At 43.3% G+C, this 18,377-nt stretch overlaps 1 protein-coding gene across 1 annotated transcript; it reads left to right on the top strand.

Annotated features, from left to right (window-relative positions):
- Window positions 1-1,946: 1,946 nt before the first annotated feature.
- On the top strand, window positions 1,947-18,170 carry LOC110705842 (ankyrin repeat-containing protein BDA1-like). The gene is made up of 3 exons (XM_021883774.1): window positions 1,947-2,375; window positions 14,092-14,111; window positions 17,450-18,170. The coding sequence occupies exons 1-3, from the start codon at window positions 1,947-1,949 to the stop codon at window positions 18,168-18,170; spliced, it is 1,170 nt and encodes a 389-aa protein (XP_021739466.1).
- Window positions 18,171-18,377: the final 207 nt, after the last annotated feature.

Raw genomic sequence — 18,377 nt, 5'->3', positions numbered from 1 at the left:
TTATTGATTGTAAAATTTTATCAATGTAGTTTTTTAATATGGATGTTCTACAAAAAAAATAATCTAATTTGGTCTCACACTACGGTGATATAACTATTTCATACTCCACACGTCTCCTTTTGATCTATAAGGGGAATTTGGTTTTATTTCGGTCGGTGGTGGGGGTGGCGGTGGAACATCATCACCTGCCATTAAATGCTATTGATTAGAAACTTTGCTCTGATACCATGTAGAATTAGGTAGAATTGGGCAGAAATTGCTTAGCTTTTATTGATGGAAAAGCACGAAATATATAATACAAAAGATCTCTAGAATCCTAGTCCTAGATAAACATGGAAACAGAGAAGATAAAATATTTCCTAAATATATGATATTTCCTAAATATCCTAATAGATCTCTATTATTTTTTTTAATGATTTAATGTTATATTGGTATACCCTTGAATATATTTTTTTTACAAAACCTTTGAATAATTAAATTAAAGTTTCAACATTATATCTCACTTTATTGTAAAGCAAACCTACTATAGGTCTAAAAGGTTTGTCTAACTTTAAATTTTCACCAAAGATTACACATTTTATATTCTTGAATCGTCAATGGATCTATCTAATTTTATATTTCCACAAGATTACTCGTTTTATATTCTTGAATAGTCAGCGGTTCAGTTTAACTTTAAATTTTCACAAGAAGACTACACATTTCATATTCTTGAATCGTCAACAAATTAGTCTAACTTTAAATTTCCACAAAAAAAATTACACATTTCATATTCTTAAATCGTCAACGGGTCAGTCTAACTATAAATTTCCACAATAATACTAGCTTTTAGTAGTATAGCTTATAGAACAATAAAAAGTAATAATAATGGAGTAATAAACAAAAGGGAGGCGAAAAAAAAAAATAAAAAAAAAATAAAAAAAATAAAAGAGAGAAGAGATAGAAAAAACAAAATAAAAACGAACGCGGCTATAAAACGTCTTGATAATAACAGTCTTTGCTAGAAAAAGGTTTACTATTTTGATTGATAAATCATAATAGAGAGTAGAGAGTGAAGTAGTGAGCTTCCATGACAGACATGAGAATCAAAAGAGGGGAATTAAGCCATTAAAGGGTCACGTGACACTTGACATGTTCAACGTCGGAAAATAAAAGTCAAATGTGTCATTTCGGTAGAAGGTAGTCATTTACAACATTTTATATTTTATAAGGTAGTTAATTATAACATTTTGTTTTTAGGGTAGTTTTTCGCAAAATCTGGAATTTAAAAGGTAGTTTTTCACAAAAAATCCTTTTCGGAATATCTGACAATTGTTTAAAATTTTGTGGAAATATTGTAGGTCGTATAATTTTGTGACAAAATACAAGACAGTGATAAAGTATAAAACATATTCATAGGCCTCAACCATTAGTTTAACCTTTTGGTTGAGTTGGTCCTCTAACATGGTATTGGTCAAGCTAAATAAGTTACATACTTACAATTTTTTTTTTAATTTGCAAACAAAGTCCCTTTTGTGTACCATTGGAGGTGCTCTAACAACCTCGTAATTGATGGAGGAATTGATATACTACCTCTGTTACATATTATTTGCAACGATTAGAATTTTTCCTCTCAACTTTATGTCAAATCGTTACAAATAATATAAAACGGAGGTAGTATGTGTTTTTATTTGCTTTTATAAGTATTTTTCATAATTCGTAATATATTTATTTGTTTTAAAATGATGCATGGGAGTATCCGACTATGTCCAAAAGAAACGGATAAGATAGCCTAAAAAGACGACCAAGGGAGTACGTACATACATCTTCCTCCTTCCCCACTAACCGTAATAATACCATATGCTCTTTCTATATATATAGCCCCATATTAAAGCTACAAAGCAACTATAACCTTGCTAATTTATTACATACTAGATAAGTTTGAGTATAGTAACAAAAAACACAAAAATATGGAAGTACAAACACAAAGAAGCCAACCAAATGCCATGGCAAGGCTATATGATGCAGCCCTTAAGGGGGATGTTCATTCCCTTAACAACTTGCTCCAAGAAGATGCACTTATCCTCGAACGATGCATCATCGAAAGAGGCTGTTACACGCAGTCGCCATTACATGTAGCTGCTAAAATGGGGCGCTTAGAGTTTGTCAAAACCATACTCAAAAAGAATTTGAGTATGTGTTTTGCACACGATGGAGATGGGATGACCCCAATTCATGTTGCAGCTATACATGGTCAAGTTGGTGTGCTTGAAACTTTTAATCGGGAAAACCCTCAAGCGATTCGAGAGCATACCAAGAGTGGTGAAACTGTTTTACATTTGTGTGTTAAGCATAATAAGATAGATGCTTTGGAGCTTTTGTTAAATTGCAAAAATGAGGTTCGTCTAGAGTTGCTCAACAACAAGGATAGTGTTTCGGGTGAAAACAATGGGACCTTGCCGAAGGTCCGATGAAACGGAGAAGACTAGATTCGGTCCAAGTAATGTTGGGCCGAAGGTTTCCTGCACAGTAAACACACGTAAACTAGCCTCGGGGGTGTTGCCGAGGAAGGCCCCTCCGATGCTAAAGTCAGTACAATGTGTTGAAAGAGAAGACTATGCAAGAGAATTAGTTGCTTGAGGCTTTGCTTCAATATATGAGAATCTGAATGTAAAAATGTAATATTGATGGCTTTTATACCTCTTCATACATGGAGAAGTTGGGCCTTAGCCCAATTGGCTTGCCTTGAGGGCTGATCTTTGACTTTAGCACAATTGGAGAGATGAACCTTGACCTTGGGCTTTTAATTGGATCATTTAATGCCTAAGCCCAATTGGACTAAATTGGACCCAAACAACTTGCCCCCCAGACCCGATTTGGAAGGATGACGGGTCGGGTTTGATTTAATTTCAGAAAAGGAGGGAAGTGAATGATTTAATTAATCCAAAAATTTGAATTTAAACCGTAATTAATGAGATAACAACGGTTAAGGCGGATGATTGTGGAAGTTGGACGAATAATGGGCAGTTTAATCGCAAGGTCGTGTGTTTAACGGTTACTTAGTGGGGTATTTAAGAGAAATTGAAACGCGGACTCCCCGTATTCCCATTTCTGGAGATATAATCAGAGGCGCGTCATCTCTCCTCACTTATTCACCAACACAAACCCAGAATTCTCGAGAGAACCCAAGAACCCGCATCAAAACTTCGCAAATTCCCCGAGCATTAAGCTTAGAAACTGAGACTTGCCACTACGAACTCGTAAATCGGCAACTTTCGCTTCAGATTAAGGTAAATTCCTTTGATTTTAGTTTATTTTTCTTCGAATTCGAATTCCTTCCCTCTTTTTTCGACTTTTTTCTTCAAAATCATCAATGGCAAGAGGAGTTAGGGGTAGAGCCCGTGCTCCAAGAAGAGCAAGGCCAATTCCCGATCCTAAGAACAGGATTGGGACCTGGAATGGACAAAGGCCAGAGTCTGACCCTGCTGAAGGGATTAGGGCGACTCCAATTTCCTCGGCTCCTCCTCAGAGAACGGAGGGGCCGAGCGCTTCTGGGCGGGACGATGAAGTTCCCGCTGTCCTTTGGGATATCCTCCCCGGGTTTTCAGAGTGGGAGGATGCCGAAGTAGCTTCGGCAATGATAAAGAACCGCCCCTACTCATGTTGGTGGAGAATGCCGAACAGTATCGGTTTGCCGAACAAATTGAGTTGCATTACGGCATCCTTGAAGCTGATGGGTATTGGTGCCGAATGCCCGTGGCATCCAATAGAATCCATCGTCCACCCCCGGGGTATGTGGGGGTGTACACAAGACAACTTCAGTATGGGCTGAGGTTACCTTTGGACGTATTCGTCCGAGACTTGTTGATCCATTACAATATCTCCCTATGTCGGCTAACTCCTACCAGCATCCGAAGGGTGATGACATACTTATGGGTCTGCAAGTTCTTCAAGTATGTGCTGAACCTGCACTGCTTCAAAAAGCTTCATCGGCTAGTGCCAAATATTCAAAGAGGGCACGGAAGTCATGGTTCTGGGTGGTACCGGATTGAGTCTCGGCCCCGGTACCTAACCATGTGGCCGAACGACTCTTCAGACAAGGACTGGAGAGGTCAATGGATTTGGGTTAGGGCACCCACGGACCCGAGCCACCCTTGCGTCTTCAGCGCTCCCCGGTACCTTGCTGAGCCTGATCCCGACATGGGAAGTCTAGGTCCCCCCGCAGATAACGGGCCAGATCCGAACCTTAATCAACAGAACATCTTCGGCAAGCTGCCGAACCGGGGGGGCAGCGGCCGAATGCAGCATATCCCGGAGACTTGGCTCCCCGATACGCATTATGTTTTCCAAGAGAACATGCTAGCAGATGTTGGCCTCAGCCGAAAGTTTAAGGATGGTAAGCTTCTTCGGCTGGGGCCGAGGATTTTTAATTATCTCTTTTTCTATGCTGTGCCAGCCTAACTGAACTGACCTTTCCCCTTTTCTTTTTCAGAGCGGGACGATACCAACGTCGGCATTAACTACGCTCGTCTTGGCGTCAACCGAGAACGAGTTGTAACTGATCGGGCCCCCTCCATCACTGAACCGAGGCATAGGGAAGTTCATCTAGACTCTTCCCACTTCCAAATTGAGGCCGTTGCTCTGTATCAGAGGCAGAAGCCTTGGTGGAAGAAGAGAGATCCCTGGTTTCAGCTGCTGGACGAAGAAGCTGAAGCTGCCCGTACGGCCGAAGAGGTTGCACGGGTTATCGAAGCTTGTGAAGGAGGAGAAGGGTCCTCCAGGGCTGCTGAAGAAGAAGCTGCAGCTAGGGCAGCTGAAGAAGACGAGGCTTTGCTGAAGACCTCGGTGAGCCTTCAGACTTAACTTTGTCTCTTTCTCTTCTTTTTTTTTTATTTTTTTTTTTGTACTCACATTCTTCCTCCCCCCTATCTTTTACAGTCTGAAGAGAGTAACAGACACAGAGAAGGGAAAGCCCCTGTTCGTCCCGAAGACCAGTTACAAGAAGAGTCTTCAGACTCAGACATGGACGAGCAGCCGCTTCAGAAAAGGCGCCGAAGAATGGCCATCATCGGCCCGCATGACTTTCAGCGGAGGCCGATGACCATCGGTGTTGAAATAAGGGAACCCGAGGAAGGCAATGGATCGCCGAGGGTTCCCCGGCCACCACCTCAATCACCTCAAAAGACCCCTCCGCCACCTCCTGAGATGGAGGTGGATCAGAAAACTCCCGAATCTAAGGGAGGGGTCCAAGAAGAAGTTTAGGAGAGTGCTGCTGAGCACAAGAATAAGGATGCCGTGATGCCCAGTGCTGAGGGTTTCACGGCAGACATTGCAAGAGAGGTTGAGGCTTTCGTCCTCACCCCTGAAGAAGAAGAAGAGGTCATAATAATTGACTCTTCTGAGAAGGATGATGCTGAGCCATCCAAAGCTAAAGAAGCTCCGTCTTCATCCTTTCCTTCCTTCCAGACTCTGCAGTCTGGAGAAATGGGTTTTTCGGCCCCCCGAATTCCAATCCCAGATCACATCTGGGACCTCATATGGGGTCAGAACCGAGAAGGTGTTGTAGCCTACTTCGGCGATTTTGCTGGCACGTCCGAAGTAGATAGGGCAAGAATCTGGTCGCTGAAGGCCACTGCTGGGATGGGCGAATCCAGCAGATCAGTTCCTGACCCAGCCAGGTCTAACCAACTGCTGATGATGCAGGTGATTTTCCTTGCCTTTATTTCCTCTAAAATTCAGCTCTATTTTTATTTTATTTTTATTTTAACTTGTGCTCCTGTTTTCAGTTCGTGCACAATCAGATTCTCACTGTAGAGCTGATAGATACCCTACAAGATAGGGTAGACGCTGCCGAGCACGACAAGAAGGTAGCCGAAGAGGAGTTAAAGCTTGCTAAGCTGAAGCAAGCAGCAGCTGAAGAGAAGCAGCAGAAGGGTGAGGAATACGAGAAAAAAGCTGCTGAAGCCCTCAAAACCTTCTGCGACGCTATGGAGAAGGAAGTTTTTCCCCCACTGATGGAAGGAGAAAAATTCCTCCAAGAGCACATGGGAGTGGACGTCTCCAAATTCAAGGCTGCCATTGAGAGCCGAATCCAGGAAGGAGCTGCTGCACAAGCTGAAGTGCAGCAACGGCTAGAAGCTCTTGAAGCCAGCAGAATGGCTGCTGAAGAGATGCTCCAAGCCAGGGATGCCCAACTCTCAGAGGCTGCTGCTGCTGCTGAAGCTCAGAGAGCTAAGCTCCAAGAGGCTGAGGATCAGCTGATGGCCAAAAAGGAAGAAGTGGTCCAGGCTCAGACAGAGGCTTCCCAAGTTCAGCAGGAGCTGAATGAGCTGAAAGGTTCCTCCTCTAAGCTCGCCGATGAGCTGAATAAATCCAAGGAAGACTTGGAGGAGACCCAGAAGAAGTTGGCTGATGCTGAGGCTCTACTCAAAGTCCGTGTCTATACCCAGGAAGAATATGAAATGGGTTTCAGAAACGGGTTCAGAGTGTGCCGAAGAGTCTGCCTTCATGCTGAGCCGAAGCTGGACTGGTCCAAATGTGCTGAATGGGTCCAGAATCCCGAAGACCCTCATATGAAGTATGCAACTCCAGTCGAAGCTGAAATTCTTAAGGCTGAGGAAGCCGAAGAAGAAGCTGAGAGAATGGAGTTGGAGGCTGAACAGAGGGAAAGGGAGGCTCGGCAGAGTGCAAAGCCTGCTTCTTCTGCTGCTGGGGCTGAGACCACCATGGGGCTCAACAATGCTGACCAGTCTGATCCTCGGGCTGAAGCATAGGAACTCGGGCAGTCGTCTTCAGAATCTTGCGGTTCATCATGCGCTCAACTTTAGACTTGCCGCTTTCTGAATTTTTTGCCTTGTTTTTTGCTTCAGCTTGCCTTGTCGTACAAAACAGTTTATTTTTTGCTTCTGTACGTATTTCGGCAGCTGTTATTTTCCGCTTGTGGGCGGCTGCCGATACAGCTTATTTGAACTTGTAGCTCAATTTCTGAGCATAAATTATTAATTTGATGTTCGTTTCTTCAGCTGCTTTGTTTTTGAATGCTTTACTGTTTCTTCAATTCTGCTGAACATAAACTTGCACTGGTAGTGCTTCTTGCCCCCCCAGAAATTGAAGTATGGCTTCAGCTGAATAAACAATTTCTTTATTTCTTCAAAATGGGTATTCGAAACACAGGGCCAACTGAAGGCAATGTTTCGGATAATAGCTTTCTGGGATACAAGGCTCAGTTAAGGCAATATCCCAGAATTGTCCATGGACTCATGTCTTTGGAGAACAAGTCTTACTGAAGTTGGACCTCACCTGAAAGACCAGTGTTCTTTAAAAAGACGGATATCCGAAACACAGGGCCAACTGAAGGCAATGTTTCGGATAATGGCTTTCTGGGATACAAGGCTCAGTTAAGGCAATATCCCAGAATTGTCCATGGACTCATGTCTTTGGAGAACAAGTCTTACTGAAGTTTGACTTCAGCTGAAAGACCAGTGTTCTTTAAAAAGACAAGTTTTGTCAGCAATCTGAAACCCAGTTACCCGAAGGCGAAGGTTTCAGACGAGGCTGAATAAAAAACCCTTAAAGAGTAGATAGAACCGAGAAAACTTTGAAAGGATAAAAAGTTGTAAACATTTATATAAATGGCAGCTCCAAGGCCTTTCATTAGTTCAAAATGTACTTACAAAGATTGTTCTGCCCCGAAGGGTTTACACATGATATTTTTTCAGTACATCAGCGTTCCAGTGATTTTTCAACTCAGTTCCATCCAACTGCCGAAGTCGGTATGTCCCTGGCTGAAGCTCATCACAAATTTTATAAGGTCCCTCCCATGCAGCTGAGAGTTTCCCATGGATTCGGCCTTTCTGAACTGCAACAGCATTCCGAAGGACAAGGTCTCCAATTCTAAGAGGCCTTGCATGGACCCTTCGGTTATAAAATTTGCTGATTCTCTGCTTATAAGAGGCCATTTTGTCTCGGGCTGAGTCTCTTACTTCGTCGAGGAAATCGAGAGATTCCCTCATCAGTTGCTCATTCTCAGCCGAGAAGTGGTGCACTCGTAGGCTCTCAGAGCCAATTTCCACTGGAAGGACGGCTTCGGCACCATACACCAGTTCAAAAGGTGAATAGCCCGTTGCCTCTTTTTCAGTTGTCCGAAGGGACCAAAGGGTTCCAGGGAGCTCCTCCAGCCACTTGGACTTTTGATCTTCCACCCTCTTCTTGAGGGCATTTAGGATCTGTTTATTTGCAGCTTCGGCTTGTCCGTTACTTTGCGGGTGGCATACCGCTGAATATGCCAGTTTGATGCCGAACTGATCTGTATACCGCTTCAGCGGTAAGTTGTCAAATTGCCTCCCATGATCGAAGACAAATACTCTCGGGATGCCAAAGCGAGTGATGATATTCTGCCAGATAAATTTTCTGACAGTTTGCTCTGTAATGTTCGAGGCTGCTTCGGCCTCGATCCATTTACTGAAGTAGTCAACACCAACTATCAGCCATTTTTTCTGGTACACAGCCTCTGGAAATGGTCCTAGTATATCCAGTCCCTATTGGGCAAACGGGAGTGGATTAAGGATCGGCTGAAGATCCCTTGCTGGCTGGTGGATAACTGGAGCGTATTTTTGACATTTTTCGCATTTCCGGACCAGCTCCTTAGCATCTGCGATCATGGTGGGCCAGTAATATCCAGCCCTCAATGCCTTGTGGGCTAAGGTCCTTCCCCCAATGTGGTTCCCACAGATGCCGAGGTGAATCTCCCGTAGGATATAATCTGCATCTGTAAGTCCCACGCATTTCAGCAATGGGGCTGAGAAGGACTTTTTCAGAAGTTCCCCCTCAAGACAATGAACCTTGAGCTGGTTCTCTTCATCTTGGAGGCCAAAGCTTTATCTTCGGGAGTTTCTCCCCGAAGCTTGAAAGCTAGGATGGGGTCCATCCAACTAGGCTCTGGGTCAGTGCAGCACACTTCAGGTGCTTCGTCGACACTTCTCTCTCGACGCACTTCTACATATACAGATCTGTTCAGCTCGGTAAGAGATGAACTGGCAAGTTTGGAGAGTGCATCGGCTTGAGTATTCTGACCCCTTGGGATCAGCTGAACCTCAAAATTTTTCAGCTCTGCAATAACTGACTTGGTCTTGGCAAGATAAGCTATCATGGAGGGCTCTTTGGCCTCGTAGCTGCCGCTAATCTGATATGCAACTAGCTGAGAGTCTGTTTTCAGGCAGACATGATCGGCTTCCAGGGAGATGCACAATTCTAGGCCGGCGATTGCTGCCTCATATTCGGCTTCGTTATTCGAGGCCTTAAAAGAAAACTTTAGTGCATACTCAAAGGATTTGCCTTCGGGAGAAGTTATCACTACTCCTGCCCCCGAACCGTTTTCGGTGGAAGATCCATCCGTAAACACGGTCCAGACTTTCTTTTCATTGTCTAGCGCTTCTTGGTATGAGAATTCGGCCAAGAAATCCGTTAGAGCTTGAGCCTTAATGGCTGCCCTCGGACGGTAGCTGATGCTGAATTCGGTGAGCTCAAAAGCCCACTTGGCTAGCCTACCAGATTTTTCAACCTTGCCGAGAACTTTTTTCCAACGGCTGATCGGTTAAGACCACTATCTGATGGCAATCAAAATAGGGCCTCAGCTTCCGAGCAGCTACTACTACCGCGAAAGCGACTTTCTCGAGTAGAGGGTAGCGAGTCTCGGCATCCGTCAGTGTATGACTGACGAAGTAGATCGGTTGCTTACTTTTACTTTCTTCCTTCAGCAGTACTGCACTGATGGTGGCTGGGCTAACGGCCACATACAGATACAAAGTTTCTCCTTCAGCTGGGCTAGCCAGCGGTGGGAGTTGAGCCAGATGCTCCCGAAGCTGTTTAAAGGCGTCTTTTTGCTCTTCCTCCCAAACGAGCTCTTTTGTTTTCGGGAGTTTCAGGGCTTTGAAGAAAGGTAACCCCTTATCCGAAGCTCTGGAAATGAACCTCGAGAGGGCTGCCATTCTTCCGGTGAGCCGCTGAACATCCCGCTTTGTCTTCGGCTCCGGAAGGTCGAGCGCCGCTTTGACTTTGGAGGGATTGGCATCAATCCCCCTTTTGCTGACTATGAACCCAAGGAATTTCCCTGACTTCACGCCGAAGACACACTTCTTCGGATTCATCTTCATTTGATGCTTTCTTAAGGTGGCGAAAGTTTCAGCCAGGTCCTTAACATGGTCCTCAGGTTTTTTGCTTTTAACGATCGAATCGTCGACATAGACTTCCATGTTTCGGCCCTCTTGATCGGCAAAAACTTGATCCACCAGCCTTTGATAGGTTGCCCCCGCATTTTTCAATCCGAAGGGCATCATTTTGTAATTGTACACCCCAGCATTCGTGACAAATGATGTCTTTGCTCGATCGTCGGGGTGCATGAAGATCTGATGATACCCCGAGAATGCGTCCATGAAACTAAGCAAGGCATGGCCACTTGTCGAATCGACTAGCTGATCGATCCTCGGCAAGGGATAGAAATCCTTCGGACAAGCCTTATTTAGGTCCGTGAAGTCAACGCACATCCTCCAGGTACCATTGGCCTTCTGAACCATCACCACATTTGCCAGCCATTCTGGATATTGGCAAGGTTCGATGAAGCCTGCCTCCAGCAATTTTTTGACCTCGGCTGCGATGTCTCGGTTCTTATTAGCGGAGTAATTCCGCTTCTTTTGCTTAACTGGTCGACACGTTGGGTCAACATTAAGCTTATAGGAGATGAGGTCTGAACTTATCCCGGGCATATCAGCTGCCGAGAAAGCAAACACATCTCTGTTGTCCCGAAGGAGCTGAATAAGTTCACAACGGGTGTTTGGATCAAGGTCCATCCCGATTGTTACACACTTCTCAACGTCTCCTTCGGCCAACTCAACTGTTTCAGTCTGTTGGTCCATGTCCATTGCTGATGGACTGGACTCTTCATAATCTGGCCTGCTGCCTATGTCAGCAGGTGTCCCAGTCTTTTTGTTCTTCGGCTGGCTCTCTGAGTCTTGCTGTTCAGCTGAAGAGCTAGCCTTTTCCCTTTCGGGCCCTTTACCTCTGGGTTCAGATCCTTGGGCCGAAGCACTTAGGCCTTTCGGCTTTTTTGTGCTTGGCTCTCTTTCTTTTTCTTTCTCCTCCTCATCCTTGTCGTCATCTGGGCGACTACTGGATGGCTTGAGGTAGTTGCACCTTCGGGCGTCCTTTTGGTTTCCCTGTATCCTTTCGGGGAAGCCGGCGTCTGAGACGTAAATCATCAGCTGATGATAAGTTGAGACGACCCCTTGGATCTCATGAATTATGGGTCTCCCCAAAATCACGTTGTACACTGAAGGAGCGTCAATGACCAAAAATTCAATCATGACGTACCTGGCTGCCTCATCGCAGCCGATGGTGATAGGAAGTGTCACCTTCCCATCTGGATAAGTTGAAGCCCCGTTGAACCCGGATACCGGGTAGGGTACCGGTGTAAGGTGCTTGGGCTTCAGCTTGATTTGATTGTAGGCCTTTCGGAACAGAATGTTTGACCCGCTGCCACCGTCAACAAGGACCTTACTGACGTCGTGGTTGGCCACCATGGCGATGATCACCAACGGATCCTCGTGAGGGAATGTTATCCCCCGGCAGTCGGCGTCTGTGAACGTCATGTTCGGCACCGGCGATTGGGGAGATTGAATATCAGCGTTGTTCACCTGGTGAGTCAAAGCCCTAAGGTGTCGCTTGTGCTCCCTCAGAGAGTATATTCCTCCCGAGATAACATTGATCGGAGAGAATTTCCCCTCCGGTTTTTTACTGTTCTTCCGGGGGAAGTCGAGGTCTTCCCGAGAGTCCTTTGCTGACTTCTCGGACTCTTTTTTCTCGCGGTGATCCGCGATGTATTTTTTCAAGTATCCCTTCCGGACCATGTCCTCTATCTGGTCCTTCAGTTGGATACACTCCTCAGTGTTGTGTCCCGGAGATTCGTGGAACTCGCACCACTGATTTTTATTTTTTCGCTGATACCACTCTGGGAGTGGTCTCGGCTTTCGGTAACTCTGCTCCTCCTTCGTCACGCTGTAAATTTTGGCGCGTGGAAGAGAGAGCGGAGTGTAGGACTCGTATCTGCCTGTGTATGAGGCAGATTTTTCCTTCTTTGGGTCGCTGGCCGAAGATTTCTCCGAGGCCTTTGACTTTCCCTTTGCCTTATGGCTTTGGCCTTCAGACAAGGGTATTTGTTTTTGTTTCCCTCCCCCGAATTGAGGTTGGGTTTTCGCTTTGTTCCATTCTTCGGCTCGGATGAACTTATCCGAGGCATTCAGAGCTTCCTCCAAGGTCTGCGGGGTATGCATGACCATGAAGTCAAGGAACTTCCCGGGCTGAAGGCCATTCTGCATTGCAAAAACGGCTAGCCCCTGGTCCAGCTGTGAGACGCTGGATGACTCGTTACTGAAACGGGTCAGATAGTCTCGGAGGCTTTCGGTTTCCCCCTGCTGTAGACTCATGAGCTCTGCAGTAGTCTTCTCTCGGCGGTTTGCCGTGGAAAACTTGCTCCTGAATTTGGAGGACAGATCATCCCACCCTGTTATGGAGCCTTGCTTTACTCCCTTGGAGATCCACGCTTGCGCGACCCCCTTGAGAGTGGTTGGGAAATATTTGCACCAAGTCGCTTCGGATCTGGGGCAAAGATGCATATGAGTCTCATACGAGGCCACGTGGTCCTTCGGATCCGAGGTCCCATCATATGTGATGTGCGACGGTATTTTAACCGTGGGCACGTGCTCTTCCAGTATCCATTGCTCGAATGGCGAACTGGAGGGTAGCATAACGGCCTTGCCCTTGTTCCTGGCCGAAGGGACCGCGCTCCGCCCTCTTAGAAAGGTAGGAGTGGTTTTCGTCCCTGGCTGGGAAGTCTGGGCCTCGGCCGCAGGGAACGAGAGGCGACTGCGCACGCTCGGTTCCTTGCCGCCGAGTCGGTCGAGGACGCTTCGGCGAACAGTCTTAGGTTGTTCTCGGTGAGTAGATTCTGGCCAAGAAGCTGAGCTGCTGCTCTTATGCGTTTCTGGTCGGGAGGATGAGGATCCTTTTAAAAGTTGAGGGTTCTTTTTCCTCTCTTTTTCATTTTTCCAGGTATCCTCTTCCCACTCTTCCAGTTCCCGGAAGGAAGGAAGCTTCCCACCATCATGGTCTAGCTTCCTCCGCTGATGCCGGGTATGCGGAGGAGTTCGATCACGAGGTGGTGGCATATTTTGTGCCCTCATCGCCTCCATGAGCACTTCCAGCGCTCTTGCCACCTCCTCCGAGCTGGGCCCCGTCAAAGGGGTCCTCGGCCGAGTATGGGAATGAGGGCGCACAGTCGATGGTTGGCTTTGGGGCACTGAATGCGTCCTATGATCGGACTCACCCCTGCTAGACCGAGAGTGACTCGGCCTATGATGAGAGTCATGAATTACGGGAGAAAGGGAATCCTCCTTGTATGATCCTCCCCCCGAGCTGGCACCCTTGGTAGAGTTCCGGTCCGGCGAGGGTGATGGTGTAGGGGTTTTAGGCTTTTCGCCCGCTCCTTGACGGAGGCCTTTGCTCTTGCGGTTCTTAGCCATTGCTACTAAGATAATTGCAAGATGATCTTGGTTAGAAATTTGGCTTAAAGATTTTTGAAAGTCTTCCCCACAGACGGCGCCAAATTGTTTCGGGTGAAAACAATGGGACCTTGCCGAAGGTCCGATGAAACGGAGAAGACTAGATTCGGTCCAAGTAATGTTTGGCCGAAGGTTTCCTGCACAGTAAACACACGTAAACTAGCCTCGGGGGTGTTGCCGAGGAAGGCCCCTCCGATGCTAAAGTCAGTACAATGTGTTGAAAGAGAAGACTATGCAAGAGAATTAGTTTCTTGAGGCTTTGCTTCAATATATGAGAATCTGAATGTAAAAATGTAATATTGATGGCTTTTATACCTCTTCATACATGGAGAAGTTGGGCCTTAGCCCAATTGGCTTGCCTTGAGGGCTGATCTTTGACTTTAGCACAATTGGAGAGATGAACCTTGACCTTGGGCTTTTAATTGGATCATTTAATGCCTAAGCCCAATTGGACTAAATTGGACCCAAACAGATAGTAATGGCAATTCTATCTTGTACCTTGTAGTTATTGCTAAACGAGTTGAGGTAAGATTCCCATCAAACAATTTTATTTTGAGGCTTAGATTTTTTTTATGATATTATCGTAACATACCTTTTTCTGGCTGTCCCCACCCCCTCCCCCCCCCCCCCTTTTTAATTCCCTTTTTGGAATCTCTCTATTATATTTAACAAATAGGTTAGAACCCGTGCGATGCACGGTTTATATAAAACTTATTTTTAATTTGCATATTTTAAAAATAAATCGCTATTATGCATGATGAATATAAAGAATTATGTAAATTTTGTAATTTAAAATCTTTTATTTTCATCAAAATTTTGATATAGTATCTGTTCAACGTCGTTTAGGTCATAGTTCAATATAGGAGGTCATTTATTAATTTAGTGTGTTATTTAAAATTGTTTCAATTTCCTACGATACATTGATAGGCTTTAGTTGTAAGGTAGAAACTTCTAATATTTAAATTTCAAATATGTTAAATATGATAGCTCTACAAAAAAAAAAAAAAAAAAAAAAAAAACATTGCATTTAGGCGGGAATTTTTTTTATTAAAAGAGTGACACGTGGGCAGTGGTGACGTCAGTATCTTCTGTTTTAGTAATAGTTAATAGATTTCGTATATTACCTTGTACGTAGTATATATTTGTTTATTATAAAAAATAACTATTAAAAAATTTAAGAAAGATAAGTTAAAGTATTTCATAAAATGCATATGGAATATACTTTGTATATACTTCCTCTCTTCTTTTTTACTTGACCTGTTTCTTTTATCACGCTTGTCAATGCAAAACTTTAACGGTTAATAACTTTAATTCTCCATAATTAAAAAATATAAAAGTTATATATTATGATAGTTCTTATTGAGACGAATTCAAAATGATCAACATAAATATGTTTTTCCTTACATATTATTCACAAAACACGGTCAAAGGAGTGATGGTGAATAGTGTAAAAGTCAAAGCGGATCAAGTAAAAAAGAACGGAGGAAGTAGTTGTCAAATTGAAAGTTAAATATTATAGGATATAATAATCATAAAGATTAGTAAGGGAAAAAAAAAAGGAAAGTAAAATGGTGGGAATATTTTTAATCAAAACATGACAAGTGTCATGTTGGATTCGCCTTTAGTATTATGTTATTGATTGATTGATTGATGATTGATAATTCTCTCTCCTTTAGTTCCTACTATTATGTTATGTTTAGCTTACCTTATTTTTACTAATTTGATCTAATCTATCAAATCAAACTAATAATTTTTCCTAATATTTATGAAAATGATTATTTTATTAACTAAACTTTATCTTATACTTCCTCCGTTTCTATTTACATGACTAACATTCCTAAAATGGAAGTGTCATATTACTTGACCCATACTATAATTGGTAAGCTTTTGGTAAACAAATTATCTAAATACCCTCTTAAAGTGCATGTGGGGGACAACTTTTGAGGGTAATAAGGTGAACCATGTGCACCGAATACTATTTCTCTCTCCTCTCCTTAAATATTGTGTCAAAGGCTATAGGTCATGTAAATAGAAACGGAGAAATATATACTATAATGTATAAGAAAAATGTTATATCAAATTAGGCAAATAGGGTTAGTAGCAATGCTTAGTTTCTAAATATGTATTTTTCATAATATTTTTCTTTAACAAATTAAAAATATTTGGTGATAAAAAACTACACAATAAAGTTTTTATAATATAATTTACGGTTGTTTTACTAAATACCTCTGGATAATTCATTAATTCACAATATAACCATGAAACTTTTCAAATACACCATGTATAAGTTTAACAACAATGTCACCAAATACCCAAATCACTAATGGACGTTAACTCCGTTAATCTATATGGCTAATTGTGCCACGTGGCAGCATATTATGATAGGTTTCAATTAATTAATAAAAAAATTAAAGTAATTATTACATTATAATTATAAAAAATAAAAAATAAACCTAACTACCCACAACTCCCTAACCAGCCATCTGCCCACCCTAACCACCCCATTGTTGGCGCTCAGACCTAATCCTCGGTGTCGGCGCCACCCTAACACCTTTTGCCTCGTTGTCACCCCTCCCTTTCTCCTAAACCATCCTCCATTTACCCGAAACACCTCTATCCCTTCCTCGAAAAAACCCTCCATAAACACTCACTGGCACCCAAGCCTCCTCCCCTGTGCCGACGAACTTAATTGTCACTCCCCCAACGCCCCAACCATTTCCGCCCCCTTTCTCCCTGAACCAGCACGCTAAAACATTATTAAGACCCATAATCGAAACCTTAAAACCATTATTAAGGTTTCAATTTTGGAGTACGGCGGTGAAGTAGGGGAAAGGGGCGGAGATGGTATGGGAAGGGGCGAACTGTATTCGTTGGTACAAGGGAAGGGGGTTTGGAGCACTGGAAGGTGGGGAGGGAGGAGTTTTGGGTGTTGCGACGGGGATGGTGGTTTGGGCCGGTTTCAGGGGGTTGAGGTCTGGCTGGCACCGGCACAGGGGTTCAGGTGGTATTTGCGCCAGCGTCAAGGCCGACGTGGGGTCCAGGGACACAGTTGTAGCAGTGGCTGGGGTTTGGGCTGGTTTTTTTTTAACAATAGATTATAAAATAACTAATCAAGAGATGTCACATAGCACAATTAACCCTTAATGACTAACATAGTTGACGCTCGTTAGTCATTTGGGTATATGGGACATTTTTGTTAAAATCGGGGGTATATGGTGTATTTGAAAAGTTTTATGGGTATATTGTGAATAAGCGAATTACTTCGGGTATTTGGTGAAATAACCAAATAATTTAGAGTGTGTAGTTCCTACAGACGTGGGTAACTTTGCATCGTACCACCGTTTCGCAAAAAGAACATATTATACAAATGTAAAGAACATACAAATGTAGGGAAAAGAACATACTATTATGATGTAAAGAATATATACCTAAAATAATATTTGCACCAAAAAATAGTGAAAAGAACATATGTCCATGTTATTTAATTGTCAATGTAATGAACCTTTATTTGTGATATAGTGTTCATTGCTTATTGTTAAATGTTTATTGAATTTTGTCTTAAATTATAGTAGATATATAAAAATAATGTTCATTACATAATATTTATTTTCATGTTCTTTATTAATATTATAGATGTTATTTAGATATACAAAAAAAACATAAAATTGGATAAAATTTACAAAACTGTTATATGTTCTTTAAAAAACAGTGGTATATCATTTACAAAACAGCTACATGTTCTTCCCACACTTTTTCGTCTATACCAAGCAATGTACAGGCTGCTTGCATACATGAATGAGTGCAGATGTTAAAGTTATTGCTACATGATAAAGTTATTCAGAAAAAGATTGAAATAAACGCAGTGAACAAAAAAGGTTTAACAGCTATGGATTGTCACTTGCTAGTAAGAAAAATGGAAAAAATGTGCTGGTGTCGTCGAAAGTTATCAAATGGGATAAGGATGATGTGATTGGACGATCTCTGGAGAAAACCAAAGCATTAACAGCAAAAGAGGCGCTAAAAATCGAAAACACAGAAAACAGGATAAAGGACCATAGCAATGCACTAATGGTGGCAGCATCCGTGATCGCAGCCATGGCTTTCGAGGTCAGTATTAGCCCTCCTGGAGGCTTTTGGCAAGAAGATGCTCCTTCGTCAGAAGCTTCCCAGTTAGAACATCAGGCGGGTACGTACATACAAGAAAGATTGAATGGTTGGGTTGTGCTAGTAATATGGAACACAATCGCATTAGCTTCATCTCTAAGTGTCATCCTTCTACTCATAGGCGGTCTTACCTATAGCCGACTCTTTGTCGCAGTTTTGAGGTTCACAATGTGGATTGCCGTTACAGCAATAGCTGCGACTTACGGGATGATACTTGTAATGTCGCAAAGTGACGATTTTGCTATCGTGCCTGCTTTTGTTGTTGCTGGCTCAATATGCTTGATGATAATTCTGATCCTTGTTCATACCCATAAACTCATAGTCAAGTTCGTCATTAAACGTCCCATTTTCAGGTCATGTTTCAGAAAGTATTTTTGCTGTTCTTGCGTCAACGACCAGAACGCCCTAGAACAGCCTTAATTAATTCCCAACATCGTATACGCTCGGATCGTTGGAGATAAATGTAAGTCGTGTGTTGTCCTAAGCTACATTGTTTGAGTTTATAAATGAGAGTTTGTATTGGGATGTATCCCACATTGAAAAAAGAAGATAATGGTGTTCTTTTTATAAGGCTAAGAGGCTACTCTCCTTATTGGCATATAGTTTTGAGGTGAAACATCCATGGTC

Source organism: Chenopodium quinoa, unplaced genomic scaffold (assembly GCF_001683475.1).
Source record: "Chenopodium quinoa cultivar QQ74 unplaced genomic scaffold, ASM168347v1, whole genome shotgun sequence".
In the NCBI taxonomy this organism is placed as follows: Eukaryota; Viridiplantae; Streptophyta; class Magnoliopsida; order Caryophyllales; family Amaranthaceae; genus Chenopodium; species Chenopodium quinoa.
Note: the sequence above shows the minus strand (reverse complement) of the source record. Positions and strands in the feature narration are given on the sequence as shown.

Coding starts and splice junctions, on each gene's coding strand:
- LOC110705842 (XM_021883774.1), top strand. CDS start 1,947: ATGGAAGTACAAACACAAAGAAGCCAACCAAATGCCATGGCAAGGCTA. Junction 2,376..14,091: donor TGTTAAATTGCAAAAATGAG/GTTCGTCTAGAG, acceptor TGTACCTTGTAG/TTATTGCTAAACGAGTTGAG. Junction 14,112..17,449: donor TTATTGCTAAACGAGTTGAG/GTAAGATTCCCA, acceptor AAATAAACGCAG/TGAACAAAAAAGGTTTAACA.